Source organism: Podarcis melisellensis (genome assembly GCF_964234715.1).
Source record: "Podarcis melisellensis genome assembly, chromosome: 9".
NCBI classification, from domain to species: domain Eukaryota; kingdom Metazoa; phylum Chordata; class Lepidosauria; order Squamata; family Lacertidae; genus Podarcis; species Podarcis melisellensis.
In genome coordinates this window covers 53327120-53351274 of record NC_138541.1, presented here as the reverse complement: position 1 = coordinate 53351274, position 24155 = coordinate 53327120, and the positions used below count along the sequence as shown (strand labels likewise).

General features: G+C 39.1%; 1 protein-coding gene across 1 annotated transcript in view; it reads left to right on the top strand.

Moving 5' to 3' along the window:
* CHIC2 (cysteine rich hydrophobic domain 2) overlaps positions 1 to 24155 on the top strand; it is a 27213-nt gene extending 3058 nt beyond the window's left edge. The window contains exons 2-6 of the mRNA XM_081926556.1: positions 12521 to 12575; positions 12724 to 12879; positions 17422 to 17478; positions 17648 to 17707; positions 21883 to 24155. Of these exons, the coding sequence (XP_081782682.1) occupies positions 12521 to 12575; positions 12724 to 12879; positions 17422 to 17478; positions 17648 to 17707; positions 21883 to 21933 (379 nt within the window). The 3' untranslated portion in view covers positions 21934 to 24155. The remainder of the gene's footprint in view (positions 1 to 12520; positions 12576 to 12723; positions 12880 to 17421; positions 17479 to 17647; positions 17708 to 21882) is intronic.

The following is a 24155-nucleotide window of genomic DNA, read 5'->3' as shown; positions in this document are numbered from 1 at the left end:
CTGGTCCTAAACCATTCAGGGTTTCTAATGTGATGACCAGCATTTTGAATTGATCCTGATATGAATTGGTAGGCCTCTGGAGGAGCAAAAGGAACCAATTGCTTTAGAGTCAGAATCCTTGCTACAGTTTTTTGTATCAACAGAAGTTTCCAGATGCTCTTCAAAGGCAGTCCCATGTAAAGTGCATCAACAGTAGTCCAGTTATGCGATAACTAAGGCATGTTTTATCATGTGTCTCTAGACTGGTGCACCAGTTGCACCTGTTTCATATGTTCATCTGCCATCTCAACTTCCAATATCAAGGCTAGGCCAAGGAGGTCTCCCTAACTGTAGACCTGATAGCATAACCTCCATGCAAAACAAGCTGAACTGTCACTCCTTGATCTGTGTTTTGCGTTGTCTGGATTAAGCTTCAATTTGTCAATCCACATCCAGTCCTTCACTGATCTTAGACACTGGTTTAGAACCTTTACAGTTTCCCTAGGGTAAGAAGGAAAGGAGCAAGCAAATTGAATATCATCAAAATATTCATGGCATCAAACTTCTGGTGTCTGGATTATCTTCCCTCATGACAGTCTTCTGGTTTGGTTGGAGAACCTGAGAAACTGAACACAGAGTAGAATTTGGGTAGTTATTGAGAAATTCAAGATCACCAAGCTTAAGTGGATGATTGTGGTGAGATACCGGATACCTAAATACTATCTCTTTTAAAAGCTTGTCAGTTCTTTGGTTCAAGAGGAATATGGCCTATTTTATATTTATAATATCTGACCTCAGATGTCAGATTCACCCCTTCATCCCAGTTTATTGCTCTTACGTAAACAATTTTTTCTTTTTTAATGCCTATTAAAAGGATATTCGTTTCAGTTTGAAATGTGTATGTTTTAACACATTGGTATTAAATTTAGATTTCATAGTAAACCAGTTACTGTTAGAGAGACTTTCTACAGTGAAAATTAAATTAATCAATTATCCATCATGTTGCTATTAATCCTATTATTTATCGCTTCTATACCATGTTTAATTAAGTGAGATATTGTGCTCATCCTTACAACTTTTAATGTTATGATTCACATTGTACAGATGAGGAATTGAGGTTGCCCAATGAATTAAAGGCTAGAATGGCCCTTGAAGTTAGACCTCCTGGATTTATTGCATTCCATTGGCCCTGCTAGCTAGTACTGGTCTAGATACCCTAAAAAGACTGTCTAGTGGTTTGAGATTTATTTCTCAAACCTATCTAGTCCAGTATCCTGTTTTCTCAGTGTCTGAGCAGATGCTTGTGGGAAGCCAAGCAGGATTTGAGCACAAGAGCATTCTCTCTTCTTGTGAGTTCCAGCAGCTGGTTATTCAGAAGCATTGCTTCTTCCACCTGTGGAGGCAGAGCCTAGCCGTCATGGCTAATAGCCAGTGATAGCTCTCTCCTCCATGAAATTGTCTAATCCTCTTTTAATAGAATTCTAGTCAGAAGTATAGTCCCCTTTGGGGTCATCTGTCTAATTAAAGGTCTTTTTGATCATTATAGGTCTATTCCATAGTTTGCAGTTGAGGTCACATGTAGGCACATTTGCTTACAGCAGCCTTTGCCAACTTGGTGACCTCCAGATTTTTGGACTACAACTCTCATCAGCTCTAACCAACATGGCCGTTCCAGCTGGAGCTGATGGGAATTGTAGTTCAAAACAGCTAGAGACTATCCGGTTAGTGAAGGCTGGCTTACAGACTAAGCTTATGCTTGCCATTTAGATTTGCTTTAGGGAAGTTGTGTAGTGTGGTATGATAATGCTAGGTTAACAGTATCTATGGCTATATCAGTTCAGTGATCAAATATATGTCTGCAAATTTACCTTCAAGGATTTGCATAGTTTAGTGTCTATTTGTGTCCGCATAACTGAACTGATATAATAGCAAAGTGAAGAATGCTGATCACTTGATTTTAATTGTATCTGTATATCTTTGGTTTGCATTTTATGGTCCCACTGTACATTGCCTTGAAACTTCTGCATAACAGATTGCATATCAAAATCTTAATGATAAGTAATAGCAACCTAAATAAATACACTCCTTTGTTTTGTTTTGTTTTTAAAAATCCTTACCATAAAATGACAAAGACACGTTAAATGTTAATATTAACATTTATGTAGTCTCAGGACTGTGCTTGGCCGTCTTTAAAACATAGAAATGATCTGATCCCAAGCAGAGAGTTTACAAAGTGCATTGAGAACAAAAATAATAAACAATCCATTGCTGTATTGTTTGAATTTCTTTAAGGTGGCTTGTTTTGGAGGTTGTTGTTGTTACAGAATATAGCTTTTGTCTCAGGAGGGATTCTGGCCTTCGGGAATATCTTCCTGCATGATCTACACCAGCTGATAATACACTATCAGAGTATCTTCTGGAGCTGTACTGCTGATTCTGTTTTAGCTTCCGTATACGGTGCCCAATAATCTGCATGCCTAGGAGACCTAGTATAAAAGTGCACTGTTTTAGGAAATTCTCTGTAATCAGGAATAGAATATAAATTCTCTGTAATAGTCTCTTCCTGATTACAGCAAACATGCACAAAGGTCTTTTAGCACTGGAAACTTGGAGGGGGAACACTGTACAGTGGTACCTTGGGTTAAGTACTTAATTCATTCTGGAGGTCCGTTCTTAACCTGAAACTGTTCTTAAACTGAAGCACCACTTTAGTTAATGGGGCCTCCCACTGCTTCATCTTGAAGCAAAGTTCTTAACCCGAGGTATTATTTCTGGGTTAGCGGAGTCTGTAACCTGAAGCGTATGTAACCCGAGGTACCACTGTATTCCCTTGAGGATAATCTGCCAGCTGCATGCTGCTAGTAGGCAGTGCTTCCCATTTCCTCTCTCTGCTTCTGCCACACCTTCTATGCTGTTGCACGGCCTGGAAAACGTGTGTCCTGGGTTTTGCACTGGGACATGTTGCAGGGTATGGTGGCACCATTCACATAACACAAACTACCACAGAGGTATCATGGCTTGGCTTTTGAAAAACAGGGTGTTTGCAGTACTTAGCTGATTCGGGACCACTGGCTTAGTGGATTGTGGGGTGTGGGGCAGATGACTCTTCTCAGATGTCCAAAGAGGTAGCTTGCAGAGAGCTTTTGAAATTCGGCCAGGAGATGCAGATTGTACATGCCTGGCCTAAAGTATTAGCACATTGTGGCATAGAAGTTTCATAGACGAGAGCCTCCTACATCAGATGAATGGAGTCCTCAAGTTGCCAGAGAGATTTATTTCATGAAATTTATACACTGCTTGATTGTAAAACAACAACAACCTCAAAGCACTTTACGAAAAGATATGTGGATTTAGAGGACCATTTAATGGACATTTGACCCCACTGTTCAAAGTGACTGTTCAAAACAGCAGTAATAGCAATAACCCAAACTTGCTAATTTAACAGCTATAGTGGAAGGGGAAAGCTTGATCAGTAAGCAGAACACTTTTTTCCCAGTGTGCAAATAACATAGGCAAGCTAAGAAGATTGTGTTATTTCCTCTGATGTTCACTTCATCAATGATGTGGACTCTAATCCACAAAAGTTTATGCCACAAGAAAATCTGTTAGCTTTCAATAATAAACTACTCTTTGTTATTCCTAGCCATTCCAGTAGAGCAATTTGATTAGATTAGAAAATGGTTAATTAAGGTATGGAATGTTGCTCAGTTGACCCAATTGACAAACATAATAAGTGTTAGGTAATTATACAATTTAAAAGGAATAACTAGCATATTTTATTTTAAATCAGGCTGAATGCTTTTGCAAAACATGCATTTAATATTTATATAACATTCATTTACAGCCTTATCATAACTTTGAATCTGTTTAATATTTCTATATATAGGACAGGATAGTTTTCTCTTTTAGAGCATATGTCTTTCATATAAAATAAAGATTTTGTAACAACACTTTAATGTGGAGGGAAGAGCAGGACTTGGCCAGTGGGTCAGCTCCTTATCTCTTTCCCTTCTCTGCAGGTGAACTTTGAAAGGTTGATGGGACCAACTGCCTGTCATTTACCTCATGTCACAATGACATCAGGTAACCCGTTTCCCTTTGCCTCATGGTTTGAAATCTTTGGAAGCATTGATGATTAGCTGGTTGCTGATACCTCAAAGCGCTACCATGGGGCTTGCTGTAGACTGATCAGCACTGACAGAAACCCCTACCCCCATCTTCACTAATAATTTCCTTCCAAAGCATCAATATTTTATAATATAGTACATGCTATGACTTAGTTTTAGATCACAGTTCTTTTCAGACATGAGTTTACCGAACACATTTGTCATATCATTTTAAACACTGGTAACTCGCAGTATCATGCATTGTTTCAGGATATATAGTTAATTCCAGTGTTAAATCAGCATTGAGACTTGGCTCTTCTATCAACTTGTCTAAAATTGAGTATGTTTCAACACTGTTTTCAAACAAACTTTTGTTTGTAGGACCACTTCCACAAGACATTCAGTGAAAATTGCAACATGGATAAGTTTGTAACATGAATAAGCATCAACAGAAGTATAGTGGCCAGATCAAGGGAAGTAATAGTACCACTTTTTTCTGCCTTAGTTAGACCCTGCCCTGGAGTACTGTGCCCATTTCTGGGCACCACAATTTAAAAAGGATATTGACAGGCTGGAATATGTGCAGAGGAAGTCAACCAAAATGATCACGGGTCTAGAAAACAAGGCTTATGAGGAAGTTGTGTAAGTTAAGCCTGGAAAAGTGGAGTCTGAGAGGAGATAGGATAACCGTCTTCAAATATCTCAAGGGTTGTCACATGGAAGATGGCACAAACTTGTTTTCTCCTCCAGAGGGTAAGACCCAAACCAATGACTTCAAGATACAAGGAAGGAGATTCCGACTAAACATCAGAAGGAACCTTCTGACAGAGCTGTTTGACTGTGGAAGGGAAGGTGGTAGAATATCCTTCCTTGGAGGTTTTTAAGCAGAGGTTGGATCTGTCACGGATACTTTTGTTGAAATTCCTGCATTGCAGGGGGTTGATGGCCCTTGGAGTTCCTTCCAACTACTGCAGTTGTATGATCTGGGATGCTGTCTTTGGGCAGCAGGACCCCTTTGTGCCTGCCAAGGGCTTCCCACCCCTCCCAATTTTAATTGCTTGTTGGGTGGCATGCTTTCTTTTTTTTGCTGGTATTCTGTTTGAGGATGGGGTGGGATAGTTGTTTTGCCTTTTTGTCAAGAGATTAGCTTGCATAGGTATTGCTGCTAACAGCTGTATTGTCGGAAGCAGCCATTATAGTTCATTTGCCTGACTTTCTTCCCAACACTATCATGCTTGAAACCTTTCTGGAGGAATGTCTTCTGAAGAGACTCAACTTGGTTCCAGTGATCACATGAACGCTATTTATGAGGACTGGTGTTGGCTCAGGAGCCAAATACAGATGGTTTTTCAATACAGAATTCCTTTTGTTAATCTTAGAGGGCTTGCAAGGGTAACCTCCATGGGACTCTTCCAGGCTACATCACCTCTGTCCAGGCAACAGCTTTCAACAGCCTTGTTCCATGCTTTCCTCAAGGGCTTTTGCCTGGCTGGAATGTTTCCTTGGATTGTGCTCATATTTCTTGCTTGCTCAGATGGAAGATAGAGAAAAGTGTGTGGAGTTTGGGTATAGAAACCTCTTATTTTTGTGAAGGTGGAGCATAGCTTGCCGTACAAAGGCAAAAGTCACACCTGTTGCTTCAGTCACCACAGACATATAACTTTCACCTCTGCTTTGAAAAAACCTGAAATTTTCTTTCTACTAGAAGTGATTCTAGGGTGGTCCAGCACATAGCCCGAGGGCCACATGTGTCCTTCAAAGCCTTTTTGGGCAGCCCTTGGAAACATTTGACACCCCTACCATTTATTGTGCTGTCTTACCCAAGCTGGGTAAGTGTAATACTGGGCTTTAGGAAGGAGGCATGAGGGCTCTGACAGGGTCTCCCACCTCCTTCCCAAAGCATAGTTAGTGCTTTCCCAGCTTTAGGAAGGAGGTGGGAGGGCTCCAGGACCCTGACAGCGCCTTTTGCCTCCTTTCCAAAGCCCAGTGCCTTGCTTAGCCAGTTTTGGGATGGCAGTGTAAGAGCTGGACTGGGTTGTGTCAAATTTTGGCCTCCCTCCCATTCCCTCTGCATGACAAGGTGGCGTGTGGTTTACGGGTTCCATGTCTAAGTACTCTTGTGGCCCATTTTGTAGTTGGATCCCCCTATTCTAGAGGGTTTGTGTGGGAAGGAGGAGAAATTTGCCCTTAGGGAAGTTTTTAATGACCAATGTTTTTAAATATATTTTTAACCTTCTTTTGGAAGCCGCCCAGAGTGGCTGGGGAAACCTAGCCAGATGGGTGGGGTAGAAGTAATAAATTATTATTGTTGTTGTTGTTGTTGTTGTTGTTGTTGTTGTTGTTGTTGTTGTTGTTGTTTGTTGTTGTTGTTGTTATTGTTGTTATTATTGTTATTGTTATTGTTATTATAAAATGTAGTAGAGTGGACTCATTTCCTGGAATGTGTGATTATTCTTTTTTACAGAACAACACTGGTAAAGTTAGTTGTACTAGGGAAATCAATGAGTGAAATCAGCAGGACTTGAATTTTTCACATTGATTTCTATATGACCTAAGTGTAACTAACTTATAAGGCAATATAGGCATGTCTTCTCAGAAGCAAATCCCATTGAGTTCAGTGGGGCTTACTCTCAGTTAGGCAGGTATAGGTTTACAGCCTTATTACAGCTCCCTTCGTGTGGAATGTCCCCCACTCAGATGTCAAGGAGATAAAGAACTACCATATTTTTCACCCTATAGGGTGCACCGGCCCATAGGACGCACCTCGTTTTTTGGGGGGGAGGGCGCCCCGTGCTTTGGGGCTTCAGGCTGCTGCCTGCAAGCCTTGCGCCCCCGGCGGCAACTCCCGCCGGGCGCACAAGGCTTGCGGACACCTGCGCGAAGCACGGGGCGCCCTCTGTGGTGTAGTGTGGTGTAGTGGTTAAGAGCGGTAGACTCGTAATCTGGTGAACCGGGTTCGTGTCTCCACTCCTCCACATGCAGCAGCTGGGTGACCTTGGGCCAGTCACACTTCTCTGAAGTCTCTCAGCCCCACTCACCTCACAGAGTGTTTGTTGTGGGGGAGGAAGGGAAAGGAGAATGTTAGCCGCTTTGAGACTCCTTCAGGTAGTGATAAAGCGGGATATCAAATCCAAACTACTCCTCCTCCTCCTCCTCTGGAGGGCGTCCCGTGCTTCGGGCTGCAGGCTGCTGCCCGCAAGCCTTGCGAGCCCAGCGGCAACTCCCACTGGGCACGCAAGGCTTGCGGATAGCTTCCTGAAGCCTGGAGAGCGAGAGGGGTTGGTGCGCCCCGATGCCTCTCGCTCTCCAGGCTTCAGCGAATGCCTGCATTCGCTCCATAGGACGCACACACATTTCCCCTTCATTTTTGGAGGGGAAAAAGTGCATCCTGTAGGGCGAAAAATACGGTATGTAACTTTTAGAAGACATCTGAAGGCAGCCCTGTATCAGAAAGTTTTAAATGTTTGATATTTTAGTATGTTTTACATATGCTGTAAGCTGCCCAACGTGGCTGGGGAAACCCAGCCAGATGGGCGGAGTTTAAATAATAAAATTATATTGTTATTGTTATTATTATTATTCTGGACCCATCCCCTTATTTTTCTGCCTCAAAGCATGAATAATTCACATGAGGCAATAACTATGAATTCTTCAAATGGTGGTAATATAGCACTTGTGTGTACTGAGTGATAATAGCTATTAAGGTTTCACCTTGACAAGTTTGTTGTTGAAATGGCAGCACATATAGAAGTGTGGACCTCTCAGTCATGCATCCTTGATTTTCCTTCAAAGGGAACTTTGTGTTGATCCTCTAAGCTGCTGCGGTAGAGAATAAATGTTTTTAAAATAGGGCAGCCTCAGATGCGACACTAGTGAGGTAGCATGTATTGTGTGCTGTCACTGCCCTCAGTTGTACCATTTTTTTAAGTTGCTGGATAAATGCAACTTGTCTATGCAAGAGAGCTTTGGAATGCTGGACATAATAGAAAAGACCTTGGAGTGAAAAGGAAGGGTACTTTGTGTATGTGAGTGAGCATTCTGCAAGCATAGATACTTCTTGGCTGCTGGCAAATGTGCCTCTTTCTACAAATGGAAATTTGTTAAAGTATGAGAACAGGAAACTTGCTTCTTATCTGTCTTTACTTGTTCTTGTTGGAGTTCTAGCTGTGATGATGGATTGATTTAAATCAGATTTCCTGTCTTGTAAATTGGGCATTTGCTTAATAAATGTGCCTCATTGGTTGCTGTCATAATTAAAACACACTGATATGCAGCTAAGTAATGCTTATATGCAGAATACCTAGGAGCATAAAAGACTTAGTGAAAGAGATACAACTATCAAATTGTTTGGGTTTCTGCAAGTCAGGACACTATTCAATACAGTGGTACCTCTGGTTAGGAACTTAATATGTTCCGGAGGTCCGTTCTTAACCTGAAACTGTTCTTAACCTGAGGTATCACTTTAGCTAATAGGGCCTCCCGCTGCTCCCGTGCGATTTCTGTTTTCATCCTGAAGCAAAGTTCTTAACCCAAGGTACTACTTCCGGGTTAGTGGAGACTGTAACCTGAAGTGTTTATAACCCAAGGTACCACTGTATCACTTATTTGAACAAATAGACCATAGAGAGTTAAGTGTGTTGTTTTTTGGCACAAACATACCAAACCTCCTAGAAGCAAAAGTGGTAATTAATTGGGCAAAAGCAGTATTTTTCCATAACATGTAAATAAATTTCCATGCTAATCATAAATTTCATAATTTGCCAAAACAGCAAATGTGATACACGGCCTACTGCATTGTATTTGTAATGATCAGAAATCTCTCTCATATATATATATATATATATATATATATTTGCTTTCGTAGATTTTCGGTGCATGTGCTTTTTGATAAACTCACACTGAAGGGAAGTATAGATTTTAACTTGTATGTTTTAAATTCAAATTTCATATTGGCCCATATTTTTAAAACCACACTTTTTAAAAATAGAAAAAAATCAGTTGGTTTTATTCATTCAGCTGGGTAGATTTCTGTTCTAAATTTCAAGAAAGAAAAGTAAACATTCTGTTTTTACGGCTTTTGTAGTGTTCGGAATGTATTTGGCTTCAGGTTTCTGTGTGTTGTGGAAGTTTTTGATATCCCTGTCAGCGAGAGAGCGAGGCCCAGGTTCCTATGGATAAAGTATACAAAACTTTGAACCTCGCTTCTCCCAGTGTGAAATTGATTTTGGTCCCCAGTATGTCTGGACCACTAGTTATTCCAGTGACTTTAGGGGGAAAATTAGATGTGGTAGGACAACTACAGGACCAATTCCTGAAGTCTTGCACATATTTTAACACTTGTAGAGTACTTATCCCAGTTCCTATGTTCTTATTCTCTGCATGAGAGTTATTAGTGGCTAATTATCAGGCCATCATGGTTCATTATGATTCTTTTTTTATGGTGTAATCTCTTCTCCACAGTTAATTGTGTTCTTGGGAGCAAAAGGTCAGACTTTTTTGACTACTAGAAAGAAAGAGGTCAAGATGAGAGAATAACACATGCCCTAAGAGCTTAAGATATTTCAAATGCAGCCGCTTGACCTTGCAGAGTCACTTATGGTTAAGGATGACATGATTACTTCCAGAGATTCTGCTGAAGTTCCTTGGCTTACACTTTAGATCTTCTGTTCATAAATCTGATTAATAACTAGAATGTGATTGAAGTGTATAGCTTATTTGATGTAACTTTGCATCAGTCAAACATTCATACACATACAGTAGCTGCCTTTCTTTTTTTCCATTTCTTAAAAAAGTGTCCTAAGAATTGGTCCATTTTGTATACTCGTTCAATACTTTCAAAAGTGTCTAAATTATTATGGGAGAGTTCCCAGTGGCTCTCTTTCCTCTGTACACCTTTTTGAGGTACACATATACTAAAGAACTTGCAAACTGCTTTCTAACCCAGCTGTAAATTTACACTGTTATGACACTCTGGCTTGGAACCGAGGGCTGCAAGATTCTCAATATACCTGCAAGTTGAGATCCCAGTTTCTTGCCCTTCGTTACACTACATATTCCACAGTAGGTCACTTCACAGTTTATGTGGTAGACATGTTTGCACTCTGTGGCACCATGTCTGGCAATAGACACCATTATTTATACTTACCGTAAATACATTGCCAGTCCTTTATTATTTTTTCAAAGTGGCCGCAATAAAATATCAAATATAGCAGTCAACAATAAAAACAATGCAAAGTACAATAACTAAAATACAAATACAGTGGTGCTTCAGGTTACATACGCTTCAGGTTACAGACTCCGCTAACCCAGAAATATTACCTCGGGTTAAGTACTTTGCTTCAGGATAAGAACAGAAATTGTGCTCTGGTGGCGTGGCAGCAGCAGGAGGCCCCATTAGCTAAAGTGGTGCTTCAGGTTAAGAACAGTTCCCAGAACGAATTAAGTACTTAACCTGAGGTACCACTGTATAGCAATAGAAATGATAAAAAAAGTGGCTCGGTTGCTTAATCAGAACTATAACGCTTTAACTTTCCCCTAAAACTGAAGACAAGTAGTGTTTCTTGGGGAAAAGTGTTGAAAAGACTTTGAATGTTCATGGAAAAGTTGCCACTTAATGTAGTTCCTCAACAGGTAGATCAAATAGGACCTGCAACACAATGCTGCAGTGCATCCTAACCCCCTAACATGAGTGCTCAGGGTGTCAGCCATAGTTCTGCATTACTAAGCCTTCAAGATACTGTAATCTGTAAGGGGCTTACGTGGGCCAATTCTCTCACTCTCACTGTTTCACTCAAATTTGTGTACACTTGCACACACTTTCCCAGTTTTATTTTCTGACGCTTAACATTCTGGAAGCCATAGCATACCTGCTGGTCTGCTGGTGGTTTTCGTTTTGGATTTTTATTTGTTTTTTTGTTTGCTGATGTATCCCTCTTATTTTGCAGGGGCAACAATTTGACTTAAGCTTTTTGTCACTGAATCGCCTGAGTTTGCTATTGATGTTATGTAGCAGGCCTTCCCTGCCTATGTTGACAGGTGTGGGGGGGAAGCATTCTTGCAGGTGTAGTGTTCCAGACTTTTCAAGGCTTTAAAGGTGGTGGTCTGCACCTTGAATTGAGCTAGAAAATAATGGGCAGCTAGTGCAACTTGGAGTGGTCCAGGGATTCCCTGTTCGAAGCAAAGCCTGTCCATAAAAACCCAGGAGGTAGTGGGCACATATTGGGGAATTTCAGTTGTCTGTAGTTCCCTGGCAGATGCTAGCCATATGCATGCCAAACTAGTTTTCCCTAACAATGTTGCATGGCCATTCTCACATAGTATGGCACTGAGAATGGCCATGCATTAATAATCTCATCTTTCCCACCAGTTTTATAGAGGACTGCATATTGCTCGAGGTTCCCCACGTAGATGTGTTTGGGTTGTGCACAACCATGTATGTGTGCAGTGAAGGGAAGTAAACTGATTTAAATTGCAAAAATGGCTCAAAAAGAGCAGGAAAACAACTAGCAGTTCCAGGAGCCTTTGCAACTGTGACCCCATGAGTCTTTGAACCGACCCTTTAAGGCCTGTGGAGAGTTGGAGTTTGAGAAAGGAGGTTTGGTGAGAGTGATTGTGGTGGAGTTTAGTGGAATTTTGGTGGTGCTTGGTGAAGTTTAGAAGGTGTTTACAGAGTTTTTAGATGGTGTTCCCCATGATGCACGATTTCAAGTATACTAGCGGTACCAAAAATGTAACCCACATGTAAGTGGGGAGATGCCTATACAGACAAATCCAACAGCAGAAAGATGCAGTCAGCTGAATAATGGGATTGCAAGCGGTTGTCTCTTCTACTCGCCCAATATGGGGTTATTCCTGAATGTCAGAATGCATGTGGGTATCCCTTCAGTTGCACTTGCTTTTAGTAGATAAATTTTATTTTAAATGAATGAGGAAAAGTGTTAAACCCAATCAACAAACTAAGATGAGGCCAGAAGACTGTGCAGGATAAAAAGTCAATAATGCTGTGGATTGTGTAGTCGATCCATAGCAATTTGGAAACGCACAAGAACGTGTTCATGGTCCCTAACTTTTGTCCTTTCTTCTGGAATCTTTGTTCTCAGTTTTTTACCTATATTTGTGCCACGCAAACATAGCTTTATTAAAGCATAAGCTACTTTGACTTGGTAGTGCACTTTCCAAATAGATTATTGACATTTCAGTGAGACTTGCTTCACAACTTTATGCATCAATAGTGTTTGGTGTAGCTGTTACAGCACTTGCCACATTAAATACATAACATTAAAGGAGCCAAAATATATTCCCTCCAACACTTGTGAGCTTATGGTTATGCAATGTAGTTCCCTGACTTTATTTTTCATACCAAAGCAAATAAAATTACCCTGTAAAGCATGCCATACCATGTAGAGTTAAAGAATATGTTTATTTTCTGTCTGCAGGTTTGGACTGAGCAACAAATTTGAAGCAGAATTTCCTTCGTCCTTAACAGGAAAAGTAAGTATCTGTGAATGAAATTCATAAGGAGATCTGACAGAGATTTTAATTTTGTGAGTTTAATGTTGCTTTTAAAACAGAGAAACGGATTTGTTAATGTAAATCAGACATTAGATTTATCACAATGCTTCATGGTTCTTTCTTGCAGGTTGCACCTGAGGAGTTTAAAGCCAGCATCAGCAGAGTGAATAGCTGTCTTAAGAAGAATCTTCCAGTCAATGTCCGATGGCTGCTTTGTGGCTGCCTTTGTTGCTGCTGTACTTTAGGTTGTAGTATGTGGCCAGTGATTTGCCTCAGTAAAAGAGTAAGTTTGATCATACTCATTGCCACATAACCTCAGCTTCCAAGTTCAAGACTTCTTTTCTCTGTGCCTTATTCTGCTTTACAAATACTTTTTTTTAATGTTAATTTTGAATGTTAATGTTACTTTCCTGGGCTTGCTTAACACAGTGGTTTCAACTTTTATAGTGGCTGAAGGTACATAGAAAACTAACACTAGCCACTGTGGAAAATTCAACTGTTAAATATGAATATAAAGATTTTATCAATTTTGTGTTAGTGCGTCTTCATGTAACTGTTGAACTGAGGGAATGGTACTGTAATTTCCAGCAGAGGCTTTTGTTATTTTTTAAAAGTTGCTTAGACATATCGTTGCCCACTTGGATAATCCTAGGATCTACCATGACTGTAATTTAATTGATTTGAATATTTTATAATTTCCGTAACTTGCCCTGGGATTTATGGTGAAGGGTGGGTAGGAATTCTAACAAGTGAATGAACATGGAAAAGTTTCATATATAACTAGCCACCAAACACAAGCTCTCTAAATTCTGTTGACACCCTGCCACTCAACATTGACATGTTGTCCACAGATTTTCCTCATGCACAAACCTGGGATGAAGGCTTTTCACAGTTCCTAGTACAGTGGTACATTAGTTTACGAACTTAATCCATTCCGGAAGTCCGTTCTTAAACCACAGCATGTTTTCCCACCCATAGCAGCGGGGGACTCAATTTACAAATGGAACACACTCAACAGGAAGCGAAGCATGTTCTTATTCCAAGGCAAAGTTCACAAACCAAAACACCTACTTCTGGGTTTGCATCATTCTTAATCCAAGTTGTTCATAAACTAAGCTGTTCTTAAACCAAGGTACCACTGTATTTAAATCCTAGCAGCTAGTCTCATCTATATACAATTACAAAATAAAGCTGGAACAATTAAAAAAAAAAGTTTTTGGCGCACTCTAAAGTTTCATTACACATTGTTCTTAAAGACTAATGTATTATGTGTTTGAGCTCTTTAGCAATTGAAGTACTTAAGTTAATGCCCACTTTGTGCTTTAGAATGGGTTGCACCAAATCTGAAAATGGTCGTTTTGCATTTACTAGCAGGGGGACATAGGATTTTCATATGATGCAGGTGACTGCTGAAGGAAAAGTGTTACATTTAGTATAAGGATTACATATAATCTGGAATTTTAAATGATTTAATTTAAATTTAAATTTTTTTATCTAGCGAGGGAAAAGACTACTTCATTGTTACATTAGGCTTGTTTAGCTTTTTACTCAATAGAAAATAGGTAGAAAAGGCTGCAAATCTGTGCATTCATGCTTAGGAGTTAGTGTCACTGAACTCAGTAAGACTCCTTTAGCAAACATGCATAGGATAAATCCACAAGTGTATCGTGTACAAGTGTATCATATTTCTGTAGTTCCTGTATCAAACCCTGTTTGATGCAGCTTACATAAATAATTGTGTATAGTTTCATAACAAGAGTGGTTTTTAACTAAAAAATAAATTTCATGGTTAACTATGATGTTGAAAGAAGAAACAACCGCCATGTTTAGTTTTTAAATTTTCCTAGTAAACTTTCTTCCACTTAACTTTTGCATCGTTGCAAAATTTTCCTAGTAAACTTTCTTCCACTTAACTTTTGCAAATAATGTGCTCTCTAGTATGCCACTGATGGAAAATCTACAGGGTTGTCATCCCCGTCAGCTGGGAAAGTTACTCAAATCAAGAGTCCCTTTTGGGTTTTGAATGTCCTCACCTGCTCCTCACTGTAAATCATTGAGATGTCAAGTGCGGTGATTAATTAAGCTGCACGTGCAAGTCTTTCCCCCCCTTCACCTGTCAAGTAGGGAAAAGGAAGCTTGGTGTCGAGAATTGTGCGACGCTCTTTAATTCACTTTTTCTTCCCCCGGCTGAGAGGTACTTGCTAATGTTTCATTTAAACTTTCATTCACCTTTTGTATGGCTGACGGGGTTGGGTATTGTTGAGTGATTTTATAAATGTTGCAAGCTGTTTGTACATGTGACGACTTACAAATAATAATTTATAAAATTAGTATTTGAAGGGAAAAAAATCTTACATGCTTGAGGTATACAACAGTGTTACCTACACTTAGGCTTTGGCAATAGAGTGTGTTAAAACTGAAATACGAGTGATGCACAATTTGTCTTCTACATGTGTGTTGCCTGCTTAATACTAACTGCTAATAATTTGTTTTAAGCTGACTAATATGTTTCCTTCAAATTCAGTGCCCTTTCTAACTTCATAGTTAAGTCCTTCATTCCCTGAATAAGAGCAACAATAGTTGAATGTTAAAATTTGTTTCATTAAAAGATGTCTCTTCGTAGTGTTGCATTAAGTTTCTGTATTCACTTTCCTTTCTAGGGTGCAAAGTGTTTTAACTCCCCTAGTATTTGGGAAGCTGGTTTCTTTTCTGTCTTTTCTCCTTCCCCTCCGTGCAGGCAGTGAAATTTAAATTGTACAGCAGTCTTAATCTATTATTTAAAAGATTCTAGCAAGGAAGATTACAAGGTAGCTTCACATTTTTGAATCGGTTTTGCCATTGGTTTAGCAGCGGGTGGGCAGGCAGATGCCTGCTCGGAGTAGAACCTATTGCCATTTTTCACCATTGATAGAGTAGCCTTTCAGAGTCAATGAGCTCTGTCAATGTGAGCTTGTCAAGGCTACAACTTCATAGACCTGAGAGGCGGTTTGAGAGGTCAGCCCTTTTCAGGTTTGCTGTGATGCAAATGAGCTTTAATGCTTAAACAACTATTGGAATTTTTATGTCTGCTCCTTGTTCTTTTTTCTTCACAAAGTCATTGACGAGACATTCAGTGCTTTTTAAATTGGAAGTTGCATTGTGCTAAAGACCTAGTACAGATTTACGGAGGGCTGAAAGCAGTTAGATCATGTTCTTTTCATGGTGCGATTAGAATCAAATCGATTTCCCTACAGCCTTCAGCATTCAGATGGCAATTTTAACAAAGCTTAGGGGGCTAGACAAGGGACAAAACGACTGAACTGAATGTTAATTACACTCTGCAGCCTTATTTTCTTTTGATTTGGAGCTGACTGGCAACTAAATTAACAAAAGTGTGACCATAACTGCTGCCCTATTTTCATTTAAAAGGAGAGCAGACTCTAAAAGGCTATCTTGACAAAGAAACAAGTGAGGTCTGCTGATCATTGTTAGAGGGCAGGCACTGTCTTTAATAAAATAAAATAAAATAAAATAAAAAGTATTGGCCAAAAGGAACAGAACTTTAAAGAACAATGTAATGACTTTGTCCTTGCTATTAAAATTTGCCCCAGGGTTCTTGGGAATTCCTACTATTTTCGAAATATAATGAAAAGGTAAAAAAAATAAAATCCTAATAATTATTCATGCCTAACAAAGTTGATTCTTTCAAGTAGCTAGAGTTCAGGTTTATGCTCTTGTGATTGTTATAAATGAAACCACTATATGTATTTTTTTTCCTTTCGTGTATATTCAGGAGGTTTGATAATGAATGCTTTTAAGTAGTTCTTTAAAAAAACACGCTTGTTCACTCGCTGCACCAGTGTGCATTTTGTAGCACCTCTTGTTTAGCAGTAGTTGAAGTGCAAGATGCTTCTCAGCCCCCCCCTTTTCCCCTCCCCAACTTCTCTTTGCCTTGTAAGGAAGCTGCAGCTGTATGAAGTTGAATTTGCCACAAGGCTCAGTGATCCATGCCTCTGCACCTGCAACTCTGGTCTCATCTCAACACCTGGTGTTGTGATTTATCCTCCCTATTCATAAGGACTAGTAAATCCCATTTTACTACTGAGCAGTCGATGATACGGCAGTCAAGTGACCATAAACAGCAGCAGGACGTATTTCTAAATCAGAATACCAACTGCATCTTCAGAGTAGCAGATTTAGTGCAAGGGGATTTAAATAGTTCTCTTAAAGCTGGATAACTTAAATTCAAGGGACTTATCAATGTGCAGATTTCCAAATATTCTGGAACAATTTGTGCTTTAATGAGAAACCGTAGATTAACATTTTAGAGCTCCAGTATGTGAAATTGGTCAACAGCACAGCATTTTGCATGAATTATAGTTATCATAACGTCTACGCACAGTATGTGGAAACTATCCCATGCTTGATCTGCAGTCTGTTTGTTTCAAGTTACTTGAATTATGAGGTAGCTTGGTTCCATTAACTTCAATGGATCTAAATTGACTCACTTAACAGTGTTAGTGAATAAAGCACTTTTGGGTTTTTAAAAAACCTTTTATTAATGTACAGCTTTGTAGATAAATACATTTTCCAGCCATTTAAATATTTCTTAGTGTGTTTTTTTTATTTGGTCGCTGAAACCATTTTTTGAAACACACACCTCTTTATCCTAGCTATAATTAATACCAGAAAATTCGCAGTACGGCAGACCACCCTGTACTGAAGTTGCTGTCCTTTACCACGTTTCTCTTCCACCCCAGCCACCTTTTCCACACAAAGGCAGCTGCAAAACAAACTTTTTTCCAAAGCTGCTCAAGAGTAAAATTCTTTCTCATTTGTCTTCCAGACACGAAGATCGATTGAGAAGTTATTAGAATGGGAAAACAATAGGTTATACCACAAGGTGAGTGCCGCAGGGAGCAGCTTCGTACTGCTGGGGCCTGAATTGCACAGTATGGAAACAGATGCTTTTGTTGAACGCGAAATATGAAAGCTGGACAAATGGACTAGTCTCTGTGCCGGCGATAAAACACAGCTCATTTTTCTTCCCCCTTTTTCTCCCTGTTGTCTAGCTGTGCTTGCATTGGAGGCTAAGCAAAAGGAAATGTGAATCGAATAACATGATGGAATATGTAAGTTAAAGGGCTGTTTTGTGCATTTCTCTATTAAATGATCATTTATTTTGCTTCTGATCTTATTCTTTCCACGATTATTAATCAGCAAAGGTGTCAGGAGCTTAATCGCCTGAGTGGCAAGGATTTTCTACGGTTCACAGATGTATGGTTTCATGCGCAGGGCTGATTTATAAAGTTATGAATGACTTGAAAACAAGGCTTCACTGTGTTCCGGGGGAAAAATAATAAATTAATTGCCAAGATAAAATAGCTTGAACGTGCGTTGATGGGGTGTGAAATTTTCAGATGCTGTATAAAAAGAATAACTGCAACTTTGGTTACGCAGCGAGTTAGTTGTGGAGTGTTTTATATAATGCTAATCGAGTCTCAGTGTATGGAAGGAGACCTTTCAACTAAGCTGTTGGAGCTTAGGAAACCTTTAGACTTTGTCGATTTTAACTGCCCCCATACCTCAGCAGTCTTGAAAGTAGCTTGAGCTTTTACTAGCTTCATTCAAATGTTTTAAAAGTCAGGCCTGATAATAAGAGCGTGATGTGTCGGTTTTGGCTCTCATTCTCTAGCTCTAAAGATTATACAGAAGATGAGGAGGATTTCTTGAAAGACTTTTCATGGGGTGCATTTGTTTCTGTCCCCCACACCCCACCCAGCAATCAGTCCTTGTAGTTTTTCTTATTTCATTTCACTTTGCTGCTCCTTTAATTTTTTCAGTTGTGTCTATGGAAGTGGCATGTGATAAGATACTTAACTGCTTTAAAACAAATAAGCCATTGCAAAATATTCTAGTATTATATTTTAAAAAAAAACACTAGCAGGGGTTAACAATTAAATTAAAAGTAACCCCAGTGGCATCTAGCTTTAGCTATTTCTAACACATCCATGCCTTTTAATTATATATCTTGTCTATTCTCTAACACAATACATGCATTATAGACAGTATGTTAAAAGATTGATTTAAAACAGTGCTTAAATAGTTAGAAATTATCTTAAAATCATCTTTTCTGTTAGCACTGAAGAAAAGGGGAAGTACTAAGGCCTATATCTAGCCTAAAACATAAAAGACTTCCTAAAATGCCTTTTTTCCAGAGTAGTTCTATTCAACTAACTATTTCTTTTTAACATCTATTATACTTAACATGTTAATTTATGATCATCTATTATAGTGAACATGTTAATTTATGATCATAGACTCATGATAACTTCACAGTAATTGGAGGCAAGAAAGAAAATTTGACACAGGTTTTTGAGGTTGGCCTGCATAAAGAATTCAGTTTTGTATTTTCATTACTGAATGCTTCTGGTCTCTTAAAAATCCACTCACATTCGAGGGCCACAGCCCTGAGCTCATTTATGTTGAGAATGTGCCTAATTAAAATTAGTGTTTTTTAACAAGGTGTTCAAGCATTGATGAAAGTTGTCATTGTAATTTCCAAGCCCAATGTAGAATTGTTTTTAAAAATTAGTTTAAATTCAGATACCCCTTTAGGCAACATTTATTATTGGTGGGAATGCGATAGAGCAGTGGTTCCCGGTTATCTAAGTACTGTGGACCTCCTACTTTTGAAAATTTGGATACCTCTATGGTAGTTTTTGTTATGTGAATGGTGCCATAGACCCTCTGAATGGGTTACACGCATGGTTCCCAATGGGTAATTTGAGAATAAGTTATTAACAGTTAATGGCCTTTTAGGCTTCCTAAAGAACTTCCTAAAGAACTTCACTTTTTGAATAATAAGAATTATATGTCATGGGGGCATCAATATTTTCGAGATGCTTAGGTGGGGCATGGCCAGAAATAAGGTTGGGAACCACTAGGTTACACAGACCACCAGTTGGGAACCACTGTGATAGACCAACAGCACTGTATTTAAACTTTTTACAACTAAACTGCACACTTACTTGGTGAAAAGGGCAATGTGTTGGTTCCAAAACAGACACTTGCCATTCATGGAAGGGGAACCTTTGGGTCCATGCTATTGTCTTCAGTGGAACATTCCCCCCCCCCCTTATGAAAATAGGCAATATGTAGTTGAAGACTACTTCTGGATCAATCTAGGAGGCCTACAGACTTGGGTCACTTTCTGTGTTGTTCGTTATAGTACAATAAGTTATTCTCAAGTAGAAACACATGTGCTCTCAGAACTAGCTGAATATTAACCTTTCATAATTCCGCAAAGGGTAGTAGGTATTTGAGTAAAATGAGAGACTTGCTGCTGTATAACATGGTAAGCATCTCAGTGTTGCCACAGTTAGGAAGGTAGATAAATTGGGAAATGGAATAAACAGATCCTCCTGCCTTACCTGTTTGTTTTCATCGGGGAGATCATCCCTTGTCCTGCTAAAGCGTCATTTTAATTGTTGAAACAATCACATGTGTAACTAGGGGCCAAATGTGGTAGTCCAAAAGAGAGACCATCTACATCTGAGGAAACATGTTTTTAGTAATCTAGCTACTTTCCTACTATTCCCCCAAGACTGTAAACCAAAATTAATTAACAGAATAGGATGTAACCTCCCTGCTCCTGCTTGAAACAAAACAATACATGAAGTGATCATTCTCTGTATTCATGGATATATTCGGAACAGTTTTTAAAGTAAGAAATGTTTGTAGGTGAAGACAGTAACGCCAAAAGAAAAGGGAATGGTGGGGTTGGGGATGAAAATGTTGAAATTGTAAGCTTAACTTAATTTTAACTGAGTTACACAACTGATGTAGTCTTAGTGCTGCTTTTACATTTAACAAAGCTTCCTTTTAAAAGGTCGCACTTAAATGGTTGTTAGCTTTTTGAATGCTGCTGTAATTGTTTAGGTGCACAGAAAGTCTTGCTCACTGGCATGTTTCCTTTGAAACTCTTGTAAAAATTATCTTCAGTTTCACAAGATTTTTACCCTATGGCATTGTGGCTCTGTTAGGCAAGCACAGGCCGAAGTTGCCCTCATTATGCAGAACTAGTTGCCTGTGTCGGTATTTTTGTATTAATAACTGAGTTTATTTTACTTGGCTAAAACCTTATGAACCAAGCAACTGGTTCTTTCAGAAATTCATGAATGAGTCTTGTGCATGTATCCGTAAGCCGTCGTGCAAATAGTTAAGACAACTAGTTCTGTGTGCACAAGGAGGGCTTTGAACTTGTGTTTTTTCACACATCAAACCAATCTTTGTGTGCCTCGTCTGTGAGGGGCCCGGAGGGAAGCAACACAAAAACGGGCTTTTTAGGAACGGCTCCCCACTTTGTGCAGTGCTCTCTCCAGGGAGGATCACCCGGTGCCTTCATTTAGGTGCCAGCCAAAAACATCCTTCTTCTCCCTTGCCCTTTGGCTTATTAAGCAATCTATGTCCTTTTAAACTGTGCTAGGTGGTGGTGGGGTTATTATTTTTGTTTGTTCCTATGCTGGGCATTTTGGTATCTTCATATTGTAATTTGCTCTGTGGTCCTCAGATGAAGGGCGGGATAGAAAATTAATTAATTGATGATGATGATGATGATGATGATAATGATAAATAATAATGATAGCAGCATCACAACCTCTTACAAGAGCAAAAACATTGCATTGTGTGAAAAGGGACCACTTTGGCTCTAGGTGGTTACATGCTACATCTGCAACCCAGCCAGATGGGTGGGGTATTATATTATTATTACTACTACTACTACTACTACTACTACTACTACTACAGTAGTCATACCTTGGTTGTTGAACACCCTGGAACTCAGACATTTTGGCTCCTGAACGCCGCAAACCCGGAAGTGATTGTTCTGGTTTGCAAACTTTTTTTGGAACCTGAACATCCAGTGGGGCTTCCGTGGCTTCTGATTGGCTGCAGGAGCTTCCTGCAGCCAATCAGAAGCCATGATTTGATTTTCGAATGTTTTGGTATCCGAACAAACTTCCGGAACAGATTCCATTTGACCAAAGGTACGTCTGTACTACTACTAGTACTAGTACTAGTGCTAGTACTACTAATAGTACTAGTAGTAGTTGCTGGGAATTGCAAGTTGGGAGAGTGCTGAAAAATGCCTGTGGGTACATGTGCCTCACATAACTGTTTGGATCCCATCCATAGTTTTTCCTTTAGCACAGTAAAAGCTTTAACATTGCTGAGATGTTTAAAAATGGACAGTGCCATTAATTACTCACTAAATGTATATATTTTTTTCTTTCTCTCTTTTACACAGGTCATTCTTATAGAATTTTTACCAAAGACACCAATTTTCCGACCAGATTAGCATTTGCTTTACTTTAGAGACTTACCCAAGTATATTGTCTTTTTTTCCAATGGTGCCTTGCTTGGTGCTCTCCTGGTGATGATATAGCATTGGTTCTACATAATATTGTGGTTTCTTCATTCTTTTCTTTTGTAACGGCATGTTCAAAGTGCATTTTGTCAAATTTTGCGGAAGTCATTTCACGCAGACGTCAGTGTAATTTATTTCCTGTCCCTTTTCCGTTGTTGATGTATCCTGATTTTTCCAGAGACTTTATATATACATATATCTATGTATGTGTGTGTTTCTGTGCGTGTATATATACATATATAGCTATAAACATAAAACCAAAAATAGCTATAAGTGAGAAGTTATTTTTAACCCCATATAAATTGTGAAAATTGGCAATCACTTTAATCTATGCACTTGCATCTTCTCTGAATCTCTGCATATTTTGCCAGCGACATACTTGTATATATCAGAGTTTTTCCTTCTCCTTTCTGCAACGTAAATCAGCCACCTGTGAGGCGACAAGCAGCATTTCTTGATACCCAAACATTGGTTCACCTTTGCGCATTTCTCTATTCCATGAAGAAGTACCATCTACTCTGAAGATGTTCTTCTCAAGAAACTTGAAATTGGATTGCTAGTATTCCACTAGAAGAATTTGTGATAGATTTGCATGTGTTCAGTGGTTAATACTGCTCAGGATCATAAAAATAATTAGTATTTCATGGGGGACTGGTACACACGAAACACTGGTTAATCCTGCTGGGAATAAGAGAACTGGGATTGAGGGGGAAGTGGAATTTGTGATCTCCAAACCTGCTCCCAATCTCTTAATCCTGGTTCAGAATAGACCAGTTTTTTGTATGTGTGCACCTACTCTGTGTGTGTGTGTGTGTGTGTGTGTGTGTGTGTGTGTGAGAGAGAGAGAGAGAGAGAGAGAGAGAGAGAGAGAGAGAGAGAGAGAGAGAGAGAGAAATTATGTATGTACATACTGTGTGGCTAATGCCATGTAACAGCTTTACTGTTTTTATTGTTTACTAGATCTAATAGTATACAAGGATGCAAGCTTGTCAGAAAAATATTTGTTAAATACTTCAGTAGTTTGAGTTTTTAAATGTTGCAGTGTTTGGCTCCAGGTCAGAGAAAGGCAGTCTCAATTCCTATTGAAATTGATGGGTTACGTTAGTTGTGACTAACTTTTAAAATCCCATTCATTTCAGCGGGATTTGAGCACAGTTAAGTTTCTATAATTATTTCAGGTGGAGTCTTTGTATGTAAAACATTTACAACATTGTACCAGAAGCTACAGATGTGTTGATGATTTTTACATCTCTTTATCAGATGTGCAAATCAAAAATTAGTGATTTGGCTGAATAGCTTACTGAATGTACTGGATAAATACTTACTGCATCCCAGCTTTTTTTCTCTTTTCTATGTTTACATGGTTAGCTTTCTGTTTATTGTTTGCACAAGAAAGCATTAAAAGAAATGGATATGTGATAGTATGCTTAGGTCAGGGCAGTTTTTAGTTTTTTGGCTGTGCATATCTTCATATATTGTGTTAAAAGCCTACTTAATACAACTATTTCTGAGAAGCTTGGGGTTGGTTTTTTTTTTAGCTTAACGTACATGAACTGTAACATATGTTAAGGGCCCATTCTTCATGTAGCAGAGCAATAATGTGAATTGCCAACAAATGCATTCTGCTTACTATTTGTACTATGAAAAGTTTACCCCACTGCAAGGATTCCATTTTCCTTCATTTAAATACAGTTTCACTTTATTGTCATTATACAGATATGTTTATTGTGTATTTTTCAATGCTTGCTGTTCATAGCAGATCTTCATTAGGAGAAGCATCTTTTGTAAAGGAAAGAATTTCCAGGAAAGTATTTCAAATCACCTTTTGTCTGGGCTCTACTTTTGCATGTCACAATATACAGTTCTTCCAAAATGTTCTTTTAATCTGGTAATAATTGGGCATGATCTGGCCAAAGTTAGGCATTTCTATATCACATTGATTTCAGTGGGACTCTTTCCCACGGAAAACCATGCAGTTGGCTTTGGCTGGCTCATGTGCACTGCTCTTTGCAGACAGTATCTGCCTATATGCTTTTTAAAATATAAGGGCTTTAAAAATGTGTAGTCTTAAACAAGTATCCAAAAACGATCATTTGCTGTCCATGATCTGCTTTTCCTTGAAGAAAGAATTATAAAGCATTTCCCCTTATCGA